The sequence below is a fragment of the Athene noctua genome, chromosome 11, assembly GCF_965140245.1.
Source record: "Athene noctua chromosome 11, bAthNoc1.hap1.1, whole genome shotgun sequence".
NCBI classification, from domain to species: Eukaryota; Metazoa; Chordata; class Aves; order Strigiformes; family Strigidae; genus Athene; species Athene noctua.
The window spans coordinates 22,247,900-22,263,648 of NC_134047.1; the positions used below are offsets into that span (position 1 = coordinate 22,247,900).

Consider the following 15,749-nt stretch of genomic DNA (forward strand, 5'->3'; position numbering starts at 1 on the left):
CTGACCAACCTTGCAGTTAAAGATCCTGAATAATCATTTTTGTCAAATAAAGAGTACTAGGAAGAATTTCTGGTCCAGTGGATAATGACTGTCATCACAAAATAGGATTGCACTGATTGCATCTTGTGAATGAAGCTAACAGGAACTCACAGAACCAAACAACAGCATTTTGTGGTGGGATAAATACTTAAGCACTTGAGAAACAGTAAGACATTGACAGCGAAATAGCTCTGTTCTAGTGCAGTCCTAGAATTATACTAAACTATAACAAAAGGTTTTCACAATGAAATTATATTTTCATGAGTATGGCCTCCCTCAGCAAGAAAAGGATGTGCAACGAGAATTTGTCTTAACTGCTCTAGCCAATATAGTGATGCTTTGTTCCTCAACTCAAGACATTTAGGTCAGGATGACCCAACACTGTGAGAATTCAGGAGCTAAATTTCTGGTTTTAGAGGTTAAAAAGTTGAAACGACAGCTTCATTAACAGAATTGCACTATGGAAGCTGCAGAATGGATTTTTATGGGAGAGTTGAATGCATAAATATAAGGAACGTAAGATTTGATCTTGCTACTTTTATATCTGAAGTCATAACTACTAATTTTCTCTGTTATATATTTCTTAGCATGGTAATCAAGTACTGATGTTTAAATCTATGTATTTTTTCTTCTGGTGTTGTTTGATGTTTCCTGTTGGACTGTTTTCTGTGCTGTACTCTGTTCTAGCACGTCTGGCAGTACCACGGGGGTAAGGTGGTCTCTGGTTTCCATTAGTAGCCTTATACTATTTTCACTGTTCTCTTGCTATGTGAACAAGGAGCTTGTAATAAGGTGTTAACAGGCTGCTAGCTGGTTTATTGTTATTATTGATTTAAGGTGTTAAGACTTTAATATAATCATACACAATGAATAATATTAAGAGATTAGTTTTAAGCCATATAGGCCATTAAACGCAAAATAAACAGCAAAACTTTCTAGAAATTTCCATCGTGTTCTGGCACAGGTATTCTGTGCTAGGTTATTTTGCCTACACTGCTATATCTGCCTTTTTCAAATATATCTTTTTATTCCTCCTTTTTCACTCAGACTGGTAATTCAGGAGGGGCTACCTGAAACAGTAGATTCAGTTTTTCATCCCTGATTCCCCTTTCATTTCTTTGTAAGGTGAGGGAAGAGGCAGAGCAAGATTAAAGTGTGACTTAAGGCTTCGGAGGAAAAGAGGAAAGAGTTAAATGATGCGTTCAGAAAAATAGGATTTTGAATGCAGAGAACAAAGTACAGTCCAACATATAATATGGCTGTTAATTAACAAGGAAGGACGTGAGGTTAATGACTAGAAATAGACAAACTAATAACACTTTATTTTGAAGTCTGTCTTCAATGTGGTGATAAAGAAAGGATCACAGTTGGGGAGTAAGGGGACTTTTTAAAAATAGTAAGGGAAATATTTTCATGGATATATTAATAAAGTGATCAAGGAGATTGAACAAACAATAGAAATAATTTCGGAAACACTGCAGCAGGAAATAAAAATGAACTCTATCGTGAGTTCATGAAGAACTGGTCATCCAGGAAACTTTAGGGGAATTGACACATACATTGTACGAAAAAAAAGATGTGTGTTTGCACTGAAGTGTTTTGCATTTTAAGTAAGTAGGTGGAATGCATCCATAATATTGTATCTCAAAAGTTTACCGGTCGATGTATGAATTCACCGCCGTTTCCCACAGCATTCCTGAATCCCAGGCAAGGGCTGGTTCTTTGGATCAGCAGAAAACCAGAGGGGTAAGAAGCGGGGTGGACAGTCAGACTGCGAGAACAGGGCAGGGGGAACGGGCCCGCCGGGACCGGAGCAAGGGCGGGGGCCGAGCCTGGCCCCGGGGGTGCAGCGGCCAGGCAGCGCCGGGGTGAAACGCGAGGCAGGGGCCCCCGTTTGTCACCGAAGAACGTTTTTGTGAACGTGTTTGGTGAAGAGCCAGGCAGGACGGACCAGGGTGGGGTTTCCGCGTGCCTTACAGAGGGCAGTAAGGAGGCAGCCCGCGGGAAGGGGCCCGGGGCGGAGCGGGCGGCCGCCGGCCCCGCGCGCAGAACCACCGCTCCCAGCAGCCCCCGCGCGCGGCGGCCGGAAGTCTGGTCCGGCGGCGCCGCCATTTCCGTCAGCGCCGGCCACGTGACGGTGTCCCTCCCAAGATGGCGGACAACCTCCCCACCGAGTTTGATGTGGTGGTGATAGGGACTGGTAGGAGAGGGCGCGGTGGCGGGGGACACGGGCTGGGCGGGCGGTGTCAAGGTGCTGGCTCTCGAGAGGCGGCAGCGGGGCAGAGCTGGCGGCTGAGGGCGGTGGGGCGGCAGCGGCGCCTGGGGGGGTCGGGCCTCGGAGGCCTGGGGTTGCGTGTGGCTGCCGAGGGTACCTGCCTGGACAGTGCTGCGCCAGAAATCCGAGGACTCGCAGGCAGCTCTAGGGTTGCTACTAAGATTTAAGTATCAAGATTTGCTTAGAAATAGAGGTAGCACGAAGGTACATGTGGTGCGGGGCTTTAACTGGGGAGGGGGCTCTCCATGAACCCCGTCTTTAGGAGCCGGTCAGGTGGCCTCCTGCCCCTGCACACCCTGGTCAGGTGCTTCTTTAGTACTTGAGAAAGCTTTGCCTGCCTTTACAACCTGCCTTGGCAGACCTTATTCCCAAAATACCTTCCTGCTTGTCAAATTTACCTTTATGCATTGAAAATAGTTCTGAAGGGCTAAATGCCATGTTGTTGCAGTATAGATGGTATATGCTGATAATCTCTCTTGGTTTTATTGTATCCTATAATACAAGAATTTATAGAACTTTTTTCTAATCTCTATGCCCCTTTACAGATAGCCCTTTTTTTTTTTTTTTTTTTTTGAGTTCTCCTCACTAAAGTGTATTTCTCAGTATATGAACAAATATGAAGTTGAATGATTGCGTGTATCGGAGATTTAACTCTGAACTTTCTGGAACCACCTGCACTTTCTGTATTCTGTACAAGTTCATCCTGTTTCTTGTTAAGGTAAATAATGATGGAGGTTTTGAGTGTCTCACTGAAACATACCGCAACACTAACTACAAGAACAATTCTAAAATATTCCTTCAGGAGTAAGATACTTGCTGCTTGTATATCATTATTATCTGTAAGTACTGCCATAGATTTCAGTTTTGTAGAATCCAGTGAGTGGCCTGGTTTGAACCAGTCTTGATAAACCCTTCACCTTAAATTCATCATTGAGCTCTAGTCTTAAAATGTTCAAAATGCATTACTCTTTATAGGTCCCAGATTTACACTCAGATTTTGTTTGCATTTATGAAGATCTTCAACAGTCAGCTCAGGATGTTGGTTGGAGCACAAAAGGGAAGACACTTCTAAATGTTACTGTTTTATATGTGAAGTCAGGAAGTATGTTTTCAGAGTTCACGAATCTGTCACATTTTGTCCTTCCGATTTAAGACTGCTTTTCTAGCAATTTGAAATAGAATGAGTGAATTTCTTAATGTAATTGCTGGTTTTAATGTTTACGAGAAAAAAGTAATCCCCTTGCATCATATGTATAATTGCTCAAAGGATTTCTGATGTAGTAGTGGACTTTGTGAGAGATAATAAATAAAAATGTATTGTCCCCATTGTTGATCATAACTCTACCAAAAATGCAAAATTAAGGTTCTCGAGCAAATTAAGAGATCCCTTTTGTGTTCTTAACCCTGTTGTATGGAATGGAAGCTGCAGTAATGAATCTGACATTTTCATACGTGTTTGGAGTTATGAATATTTAGAGTGTATGAGCAGAATGGTAAATAATGAAAGGCTAAAGCACCAAACTAGAAGGGTGAAATATTAAAAATCATGTAACTTCTTTGATTGTTGAGGATGATTAATTTTTTACTGCAATGAGAAAAATAGTATTTATGTAGATGCAGTGATGTAGAAAATTGAAGGAAACTGAGGTTTATAAAATGAAAATTAATGTTAGGCTGTTTAGCTATTCTAGATAATAAGGAAGCTAGAAGGTGAAAATAGTAGTAGGAGGAGTAGCTATTCTAGCTACTAGGGAAGCTAGTGAAGGTGTTACCTCTTTAAAAGAGCTGACTATAACTTACATAGATGAGACAATCTTCATGATTCCAAAGGTAAAAACCTGCTGCCAGAATTTTCTTTTGGAGCTTTTGTAATTTTTTGATGAAGGTAGAACATCATTTATCTTCTTCTGGCAGCCCTTGTGCTGAGGGGTCTTACAGGCACTGGGTGCAGGCCGAAGGTGTCGCTCCGGCAGTGGCAGCCTACTCTTGTGTGCTGACTTTCATGGCTCATGATATGCTCCACTCGCTGAATCTGTGTGTTCAGTAATAAATACCAGGCTGCTCACTGTGGAGGAGCCTGGTTGGTGGCGGGGTGTCACAGACAGAAGAGGCTGTGCACGCCTAGGCACGCTATTAGAAGAATTCTCCTGAAACTGGCAGTTCACCAGCAAAGGCACTTTTGGATGCACTGTCTGTGCTAGTGAGAGTTTGTCATGCGACACCCATCAAATACGATCTTCCCTGCTTTGGAATGATTGTGTAATGTTAGAGCTTTGACGTTGGGGGAGGGAAATCCTTCGAGATAAATTATTCCACTCAAATATTGCTGTATTTGGTGGTGATGGTGGTGTGGATTTGTATTAAAGGATGTGGTTTTGCCCACCTGTGGGGAATACTTCTATAACTGATTTCAAGATTTTCAGAATTCCACGTTTTAGGAATTATTTTGCCTTTTCTTTGCATTCCTTTTTAATAAGAACATACATAAATGGTGACTAACACTGTTAACTGCTTTTTTAATCTGTATTATATTACTCAGTATGGAAGATTATTCAAAGTAAAACTTCATCTGTCTTCTCTTCTGGGAAATGACTCCTGAGGGAATATTTTAGCCTTGTCTTTAACTCTGTTTTCTAATCCTATAACTGTACCTATGGATATTTAATTGTCGTAATAACTAGAATGTTTGTGTTAATGATCTTTTTAACTGCATAGTAGTAATTGCATTCTCTTCTGCATGTGTGGCCTTTTTCTGGTTTTATAATTTGTGCATCTGTTAATTTTAGTAATTAGATTGAGTGGTAGCATTAGATCTAAATTTGTTTTTATTTCAGGCTCATTTAACTGTTTCCCTGTAGTAAGCTTAATGAAAATGGAACCTCACACCAAATTTTAGTCATCAGTACTCCATTTAATGCTTAGGTTCAATTACTTGATCAATATTTTTCTGGGAAAAGTGAATTCGCTTATTGAAGAAACTACTTTTCCTTAACCCAGTTTAAACATTTTCTTGTGTGGGCAAGTTTGGATGGATGTGTAGTACAAAAAATACTAGTCCTGGTGGGTTCAGCAGCAAAAGTTTCAGTACTATCACGGAATTTATATCCATAGTTCTAAAGAAATCTAGATTAACATATGACATAAAATCGGTGGGCATGTCTTGAGGTTTTCAATGACACCACAATATGAGAATTAAAGCTGTTATTACACCATTCTTTTGTTCTGCCCCCTTTTTTGTTGCAGTGTTGAAGTCCCTCTTCTACCCCCCACTCTTGTATCCCTACTTTTTGACTGTAGAACTACGGTCAAGTTACCCACTAACCAAACAGGAATCGATTTATTGGATGATTCTCTGCCAAAGCAGATATTATGCAATATCATCAATCCTCAGAGCAGTTGTGGTATTTTGGAAGGTCTCTTCTCTGGAAAGTGATATTCAGTGATTTTTATTTGTCTGAAGGCCTGTAGGATCTGGGTTATGGAGATCCAATGTAAGTGCTTGCTTGAGGAATTCAAGGTGGGTGTTAAGTCTTGTTCATTTAAATGAGTTCATTATTGATAAGCTTTTGTGGGGTCAACTTTTAAATTGGTGCAGGCATTAAAATGCTAGTACATTTATAGCGAGAGGGGACATCGTGCATTCTTCCGTAAATATTTATCCCAAAAAGCAGGCACCTATTTGAGAGTGACACAGAGCCAAGAGTCAGTGGCCGAGCTTTTGTCTTCAGGCAGTTGTCAAATAGGAAAATTCATAGGCAAAACATTCAGCAGTGTTGAATTTATGGCAGAAACTACTGTAGGTGTGAAGATTTGCAACATGGCTGTGCATATTTCTACGTGGTGGGATGAGCATGCAGGGTCATCCTTACCTTTGAATTTCTTCAGTTGGTTGGATCATATTCAATCTTAACTTCTTAAACTTGTCTCTCCTACTCCAGAAGACCTGTATTAACTGCTGGTGAGGTTGTAAAATAAAGGATATGGCTCTTTAAAAGGTGGTTGTATTCACAAGTTTTTCTGTTAGTAATTCTAATTTTTTTCTAAAAAGGAGTTATTCTTTATAAAAGCAGTCACAGTAAATTTTCTGGTTCTATGCAATTTTCTTTCCATTCTGGTTTTCAGTGGTTATAAATAACACATGAAATGACTTTCAAGGTAGAAAGCAGGAATCCACTTTGAAATATTCTATAAAATAAAGAGTGATTTATGGTTTCATATGATTTTGGCTGAAAGCACTCGGGCTTTGCCAGGTCATCAAAGTCCTGTCAAGAGAATCCATTATTTATTGTTCGATATGCTGGGAGTGGTATAAGTACTTTATGTTTATCTTATGTAAGTATAGTGTTAGAGTGTTAAGAAAAATCACTTCCAGATACTAATACAATTTTTAAAATATAACATGAAAAACTGACCTAAATATTATAGATGTGAATTATGAAGTTAAAACTGAAGATTGATTTAAAAAAAAAAAAACAAAACCCACAACAAAAAGAAACCCAACACAAAAAAACCCCAACCCAAAACCCTGAAAAATGAACAATTCCTGATGTTTTTATTGTTGCAGGATATCTTTAGGATATACCTAAAATATTTTGATAGATCTTCTGGGCTGATATTTTTGTTACATTATCTTACGTAAGTATGCAGTCTTCAGTTTACACCAGCAGCTAGTTTTACAATAGAAGCTAGATGGAAAACCAGCTGAAGGTGGATATTTTTTGATGTCATTGGTCATTGTGGACTAATACAGTGGCACTGACTTGTGATGTTGATGTCTGAAGAAGGCAATAGACCCATATTATTATTACCATTTGTAAATAAGTCATTACCTGTCCATGTCAGACAAAATGAACACTGAGTCAGTTTGCTCCCCCTCTGCCCCCCCTTTCATTTTTTAGTATTCTCTAAGTGTAAACATACCTTTATCTTCTTATTGAATTTTTTTTTTTTTAATCTGACTAAAACTGAGGGGTTGTTTTCTGGCATGCGTTCTATTCTCGTTTTTTTTGTGTAGCAGAGGTGCTGTGATAACCTTCTTGGAGGCTTGGACTCCCACTGATAATCTCAGATAGGATTCCTTCTCAGATACTGTGAGATGTCCCTTGCTGCTCTTGTAAGAAAATTCAGTATTTTGTGAGTCTTTTGTTGTCCTTCTCAGCCTATTAATGTTCTTTGGGTTTTCCAGATTATATTTCTGATTTTAGAAAATAGGAGACTGTAGTACTCCTGTGATCCTACTGTGAAAAATACGGAGTAGGTCATCTGCATATCAAGGTGAAAAATGCCTCTACAAAAATTCTTAGCAAGGTACTTTGAAATTCTAGTCTGAATCGAGGGTAGTCAAAAAGACGTGTCTGTCTGTGCCCAGTAGAAAATGTCATTCCACCGTTGGAGAGTGGTGGTAAAGCTGGCAATTCAGTCCTACAAGAAGTCACCCCTCCTGGTGCACTGAGGTTGTGCTAGAGCCAACCAGAGCGTTTTGTAAGAGCCTCTGTGAGCACACAGATAACTATACGGAATTACTAATGTAGGAGTAGAAACTTTTTACTTCTAAAATATCTTTTTATGAAATGTTTAAAAATGTATAAGGAGCAAGGAGAGCAAGCTGTCTTCCTGCAGGGAGTCAGAAAAGGAATTGAAAGCATTAGCAGACTTGGGTAAAAATAAAAAATATAAAAAACAATCAAAACAGATCTTTTAATTTATGTACTTTGCTTTTTCTTTATCTGCTGCTTGTTTGCTTTATCTGTAAACCAAAGATTAGACTCATAGCTGTAGTATGTGCTAGAGAAATCCACTTACAAACCTCTTTATTCAATACAATTATTTTTTTTTCAGACACCGAGACTCTTCTGGATTTTACCAGTCATCATCTTTAATAGATGAGATTTAAAGGGATGTACTTGTACAGATAATATTTGTTTATATAAAAGTACGCAAATTTGATATTTCTGCAAAAATTACCCTTCTACTGGAAGGTAGCCCTCTCGTTGCGAAAAGTAAAGCTGCTGCTGTTCCTTTCCAGTAAACACAGTTCTTCACCTTGAAGTAATCTGCTTTCACCTGTATGTAGTTCAAAAAGTGGTCTGCCAAATTGGGCACTACTTTTTTAATCTGTTACCTTGATTCAGCGTCGTAGACATTCCATGAGTGAACTGTTTAGATGCAGTAGAACTTTACCACACAAGAGACGTGACTCATCCAGTTATACAATTTTTATATAAGTGTTTAATAAGCTAAAATTGTGTTGCATTCGTGCTGTTGTCTAGATCTCATGTATGTTAATTTTTCTGATGCCTTTGATGTTCATTTTTCTGGGCTGTTATGACTTGGAGCCAAATTCAGAAAGTGCATTCTCTTACTGATTTCTTTATTTATTTAGTGATTTATTTATTAATTTTCCTCTTCAGGGAGCACTGCTTGGTTTGAGCTTGAATTTTAGTAACAAGTTAAATTTTTATTTCAGGCATAAGTGTCTGCTTCTGTTCCTTTTCTAAGTAATGTTTATTTGCACCAACTGTGAGATTTGGTGTTTTTTGTTGCCATGTTCCTCTGATGGTGCGCAGATAACTATATGGAATTACTAATGTACAGAAGAAACTTGTTACTTGTGGCTCCTTCCTTGACCAGTTAAGATTTCTTACTTGTCTTAGTGGATCGTCATTTATATGCCACTACCATATTCTGTGATGCAGAAATATTTTCTGATACTATTCTGCAATAAGAGCATATAATAAGATGAATCAAACCTACTATCAATTTTAATTAGCTAGCTTTAACCTAAAATATTATATACAATAAGTATTTCAACTTCATTTGCAATTAAATTATAAAAGACCCAAACATACCATGAAGACTGTGTAGTGAGCTTCTCCAGAGTCAGCTGCTCTTCTCTTTTTAGAAATTCAGATACAAACAGAATTTATTGCAGCTGGTCAACTATCTGACTCCAGAAGATTGTTTTGAAATTGTCTGTGTTCCAGCATTTTTAATATATTTCCTTTCAACATTTTATATTATGAAAAAGCCACTTGTGATTTATTTAGTAGATACATTGAAGCAAATTAAACATTTAGACTTTTTCAAGATGAATCTTGTGTAATTCAGTAAAAGCTTATCAGCTGGATGACTGGAAAATAGTTTACAGTGAACAACTCAGGAACCAAAATGCTTCCACACAGACGAAGCTGTTTAGTTTATAAATTGCTTGGGGCAGTGAATGTATCCATTTAAAGTCAGTTGAAGAGGCAGTGCATCATTATAGCATTATGTATAGCCACTAATCAGAATACACAGAATGTGTAGGCCTGAAATTAATTTTTGATTACACAGAGATGAATTATAACTTTTCATTATTTTGTAAAGCTTTTAAAAGCAGTTGACTTCTAAAGCTGAAGAGTTTTCTAGCTTAGCAGTTATCTCTAATTTTAATTTTGCTGTGTTGGAACTGAAAATAGAATTGGTATCTTGATAACTGTATATAATGTGTATCTAATTTCTCTATTTTTTGCTTATTTACTTGTAAAACACTTTATATTCTTGAAAATGAAAGTATGGCTGATTTTGCTTCATAGACAAGGTCCAAAAATTCACGTAGTGGAGATTATCTTGGTCAGAGGTTGCTGGAAACAACCAGATGTAGACTTCAAGGTCAGCTTGCAGCAGCCACATCTGTAAGATTTATTGAGATAAATCTGCCTCTTACGTGTCCAGGAAGGCTAGAGATAGTGCTTTGACAGCTGGTGGTGACAAGTACTGCTATCAAAAGTGGGCTGGACTCTTCATCATAAGGTGGTTGTGAACTGGGTGTTTATACTGTCTGCTTGCTGGGTTACTGCATTCTGGTGCTGCAACTGTTTGGGATGTAGTGCTGGAATCTCTTGCAGCAGTTTCCAATGCATTATACAGCAAGCTGGAGAAACAGAAAAATTTGTAGGACTAACTTCAGCTGCTCCATGCTGAAGTGAACCATTTGTTAGTCTAATTGGAGCTAGCTTGTTACAGTTGAATCTGCTTGCCATTTTTTTTCAGTCTCTTTCCAAGAGGACGCAAGAAGTCCAAACACAGCAGGGCACTTTTCCCGGACCAATACTAGAAAGACTTAGAAGTTGGTTCACTTTGACTTTGTGTTTGTATTTCAGTGGGGCAGTGTCATGGATTCATGCGAATGCATCGCTTTCTGGACAGGAAGTACCCATGAAATTCTACCTGTTAGAACATGTTCGTGACCCAGAGATCACTAATGAGTGAAATTAGTGGATGGGTGAATGAGTGGAATTAATGAGTTGTGCCAGGGAAAGTTCAGACTAGATATTAGGAAGCGTTTCTTTCCAGAACGGGTTGTTAGGCATTGGAATGGGCTGCCCAGGGAGGTGGTGGAGTCCCCATCCCTGGAGGTGTTAAAGAGTAGGGTCAATTTAGAGCTTAAGGATAGGCTGTAGGTGGGAACTGTGCTAGGCGAATGGTTGGACTAGATGATCTCCAGGGTTCTTTCCAGCCTAGATGATTCTGTGTGATTCTGTGTGAAATCTCCAATTTTGTACTTATTTTTATATCTGTCTGCAGATACAGTGTCCTACTTAATTGAAATTTTAAATTAACGTTTCCTTGAGAAGGCCAGAGAGGCTAATTTACATAATACTGCATCTGATAAATGGAGGTTACTAAGTGGAGAAAGAAGGCAATGGCTTTAAGATCATACAGATTTTAACTGGTACTAATCAGTTCTCCTTCATGAAAGAAAACTCTTTATCTTTGTTTTTCCTGGTAAGAGAAATGAGGTTCAGGACAATTTAACATGATGTAAATATTTCATGTGTAAGCATTCTAAAGTTGGATATGAAAGGGCCAGGAAGCACAGAGAGTGTTTATACTTCTTGATAACAAGCACTGCTATTTCTGAATTGATTCTGCCTCAAATATGAAGAACTTCTGAGTCAGCATATTAAATTGATACAAGAATTGTATGGACTCCTTATTTCTCTACATAAATCCCTTTTATGCTGCCAGATGTTTATGTATAACATACTGAAGTCTGGATCTGTTGCTGCTTTCTTGTGGTTGGATCATGCGATTACTATTCAGACTTATTTCCTGCTAATACCGTTGCAAATCTAAAAATTGTCTGTATTTGAAACCTTACTTGAGAAAATGCTCTTTTGAAGTAGTCCTTTTCATTTCAGATACAATAAAATCAGGTATCTACTGTGTTTTACAGTAACTAATATGTATAAAACTTAGTAGGAAAATATTTGTTACTATTAATTATGCCAGAGGGCAGATTTCTTGATTCAGTAATTAGATTATTGATTTTGATAGCAGTACAGTCTTATTTATTTTTTTTTTATCTGAAAGGCAATGTAGATTCTCACTTAGATCTTGCTGTTTGATGCAAATTATTGGATCCACATCACTACCTAACTGCTTGTTCAAAAACATTAAACTTAATGAGTGACACAGGTTCTAGTGCAATGTCCTTCATCCCTTAAACTGGCAAAATTGGAAGCTGACTGTTCCCCAAGAAGCATGAGTGGCAGGAAGTGTGAGAATAATCCTTCGTGAGGAAACCATTTCAGAGGTACCCAGATGTATTTACTCATTAGGCATAAGTGAAACTTAAGAATCAATATTGGGAATACAGCCTTTCCCCTGCAATCACTTGAATTCTGTAGTAAATCATAATCTTCAAACCAAACTGTAAGAAGTTTTGGAGTCTGCTCTACCCTGTGGCTAGGGTCTGAATGCATTTCAAAACCTGAATATAATCCAGTTTAGAGTTTTTGACTAATCAAAGTTCAGAACAGGAAACTGTTTCCAAATAGGATCAATTAATAAAAAAAATATAGTTCTCTATTATTGAATAATCTGAAGGGGACCTATTTTGCACAGCTCTGTGAGCATCCGGTAGGAGAAAGTTCACCTTCACATGCCGTCATTAAATAAATCTACACCATTTCTCTGAGGAGACTTTTCCGAGTTAGTTTTTTTTTTTTTCTTAGGCAGAGAGCAACTATCTATAACTATATTATAATGGTCTGTTTACCAGAGCCTTTCTTGGCAGAGGCTTTTGTAAAGTAACCATCGTGCAGTGCAGATCAAATGGAGGAGTAACTTGAATTTGACAAAGCCACCTATTTTCCATGTGCTTTTATTTCTGTTGGAGAAGAGAATTCAGAATCTTTTGCCAAGGCACAGTGTTATTTCTTTGGTTTACTGAGGCTTTGTCACATAAGAATATATGGTGTCTTGCTCCATCAAGTTGTTGTAAGATCCTCTCCAAAAGCTAAAATGCATGGGCCTTGCCTTTCTTACACTTTCTCATTCTGTTGCCAGTGGGTACTCCGGGGGCCACAGTATCTTACAAGCAAAGGGTTGGTGAAGAAAATTGATGCCAGCTTTCAAGAGCGAGGAAGCTAATTCGAGGAACAATTTCATCCAAGGTTAATGGAAGAACAGACCTCCAACACAGTATCAATTGGATCAAGCTTAAAGCAATCAGTTATGCCCTAGTAGCTATAACTCCAGTCCTGGTCAGCGGGGCAGCACTGGTCATGTTTTACAACACTTTCTCAGTGGCTTGTATCAATAAGGAAGGAGAAACAAGTTTCTCAATTCCATTTCTAGAGTAATATTCTCTGTGCCCAAATGAAGGAGAGGAAACCTTTTTCAGGAACTAGAAACAAAACACTAGTTGTAGATTCTATTCCAGATAGTTTATAGACTGAGAGAAATGAAACATATATAAACAGTTTCAGAGGACAGCTGAATGTGGAATTGCTTTTACATAATAAAGCTGTGTGCAGCCAGGATCTTGTGACAGTCCTGAAGTGTGTACTGCAGTTACATATTTTCTCCTTGTCTCTTTGTTCAGAATGGTCTGTGTTTTGAGTTCTTCCAAAAATTCAACTCTAGGCTATTGGTCTTTAGGCTGTGAAACAAATGTTCCAGGAACTGATGCGATTGTTCATCCCTCTTTCTACCCTCGGAGATTAATTTCATTATAAGCCTTCACTTGCTGTGGCAGGTCAGCAATGCAAAAAACTATTGTAATTTTGTCTGTTTTATCAGTGCAGAAAGGAATTTTTTTTAATCCATCAAAATACAAAGCGTTAAAAATGGAGAATTTGCGTGGAAGTTGTAGCTATTTTCCTGGAAAATTTGCCACGCCTGTCTTAAATGTCCTTCCTTATACTGATATAAACATTTGTACTTTTGGACTGTCAGCACCACCGTGGAGCTGCTCTGCCAAAAACTGACCATCAGCTTCATGTGGAAGGGGATCAGGAATGGCTGAAGATAAGGGTAGAGGTTGTATTTTTATGTTGATGGTTGTATTTGCTGGCTTAAAGAGTTTGTGAAACTATGGTCTCCTGTGTCTTAAGTCCCGCTAGGCATTTTCTAGACTTTATTTCAAGTTCTAGAGTTAGTAATAGCTGAATCATTTAAAATTATCTGTACCTGTCATTGGAAGTACTAAATTGTTCTTAATATCCCATTAAAGGCTAGCAGCTTCTTACACTGGCTAAGTGAAGACTGGTATCTTACAAGTAGTAAACATTTGTCCAGTAACCTTCAACATACTGCGTTCTGTGTTTTAAATGAATCATCAGCATGGCAACAGGCTGAGCTTTTATTCATTTGTGAAGGCAGCATTCTCTGAAGAAACAGACAACTGCAGGCCTGAAATTCTCATGAAGGTGATGCTTGGTGTGAAGCTAGCCAACGGAGCTTGTGCCCTACCACCTGCTTTTTCCACTTGTGGTTCTGTCTCTCTTTAGTTGTCACTAGTACAGCTGCTTCTGCCACTGCCCTGTAAGTCAGATCAGTGAAACACTCCTTTCACTTTGTTTAATCTCATCCCTTAATTGAATCTGTAGCCTAAGTGTCTCCTAATACCAGTCCCTTAGAATTTTAATCGCTTTTACTGAATTACCTGTGTAAACAGCCAGTCAATCACTTAAAAAGTGATTTCACCCAAGCTAGTGCCATACAGCATTTTAGATAGTGAGCTATGCTGCTTTTCTGAATCTAGTCAGAAATCTAAGTCACCTAAGTGGGCATGTGAAAATCTGGTGAGTGGGAGTAGAAGTTAGAGAACGGCCTCATTTATTTATTAAACTGCCAGTTGGGATCATGTGCCATTCCAAGCAGGTACTGCTGGTAGAGAAATACCACTAGCCTTTTGTTGTTCGGTTTGTTTGTTGGTTTTTTTTTTTTCCACTACATATCTTTTCTAAATGCAGTGAAAGTATACTGATTGGACAGAGCATAACTGCATGACATGGGAGATTTTGATAGGGGTACCACTTAAAGGGCAACCATCTTGCGTTCGTTCTGTCCTAATGTGCTGGCGGTTTAGCTTTACGCTCAGGTCTTGGTCTGCATGCCTCTGGGCACTCTTTGGGGGCAAACCAGTTAGTTCAATTGGAAACAAAGTCCAAATACAGTTCTGAGACCTGTTCACACCAGAGGTGTTTGCTAACAGATGATACAGAGGAGTCAATGCTGTTCAGGACTCTTGTCTGCTGTACACGATTATTTCATGCCATCCTAAAAGGCTTATACCCTCACACTTTTCAGTGCATCCTTGGACAATATACGACGGCATGCAGCCTTTATCATAAATTTCTTAATTTTAAAACACTGTTTTAATGGGTTGTTAACACAGTCTTCACTTTAAGTCAAACACTTTGAAGAAAAATGCCCTCAGGAAATACCTGTTTGTGTCAGGAAAGGTACAGTTACAGAGCATCCCATTAAAATTTTGGTACCATTGTGCTGGCAAGTGCTCAATCTGTTTATGGTAAGAACGTCTTTAGAGAAGACACTGCTGACAAGCTTTAATTCAGAAGTTGTAGTGTTTGCAGGTGACATGTCATAGAATTATTACAAAAAAAGTGTTGTGTTCAGGAGGGTTGTAGCAAAATGTTAATGAACACAAAATAGTGTTCGTTATTTTAGTAGCATGAGAGTATTAAAATGCAGTGACTCACATTATAAACTTTATTTTGTTTGAATTACTGTTTTCTGACCAAGTATTTATTTTTTAATATATCTTAGCATACTAAGTTCTAAAAATTGTATGTGTCCTTTCAGGTTTGCCTGAATCTATTATTGCAGCAGCATGTGCCAGAAGTGGCCAGAGAGTTCTTCATGTTGATTCGTAAGTTACTCAAATAATTTTCCTTTTTAAGAGTTAAACTGGCTAGAAGTATGTTTGTGTCTGTCAGTGTGCCCTTCAGGATTTGTTTGTGTTCATCTGGCATCAAGTAATCTTACACTTCTGTGTCTACCTTATTTTTGGGGTGTTATTTCCATCAGTAGAACAGGCAGTTTTTCCATGCTAGCTCAGGAATTTTGAACGTAAGTGATGTGGTCAAGGACGCTGTTGACGGCTCCTTTCATACAGACAGGAATGGTTACAGGTTTAGTGCCC

The 15,749-nt window shown here is 38.5% G+C and overlaps 1 protein-coding gene across 4 annotated transcripts in view; it reads left to right on the forward strand.

Moving 5' to 3' along the window:
• The first annotated feature begins 501 nt into the window (after positions 1–501).
• Positions 502–15,749, forward strand: part of CHM (CHM Rab escort protein) — a 71,207-nt gene continuing 55,959 nt past the window's right edge. The window contains exons 1-2 of one of the 4 annotated variants that reach the window (XM_074915387.1): positions 502–555; positions 15,410–15,476. In XM_074915387.1, coding sequence (XP_074771488.1) covers positions 537–555; positions 15,410–15,476 — 86 coding nt within the window. In that variant the 5' untranslated portion in view covers positions 502–536. Of the gene's footprint in view, positions 556–2,150; positions 2,240–12,601; positions 12,754–15,409; positions 15,477–15,749 lie in introns of those variants that run through there. The other 3 variants (XM_074915384.1, XM_074915386.1, XM_074915383.1) reach the window with 3 other exon arrangements.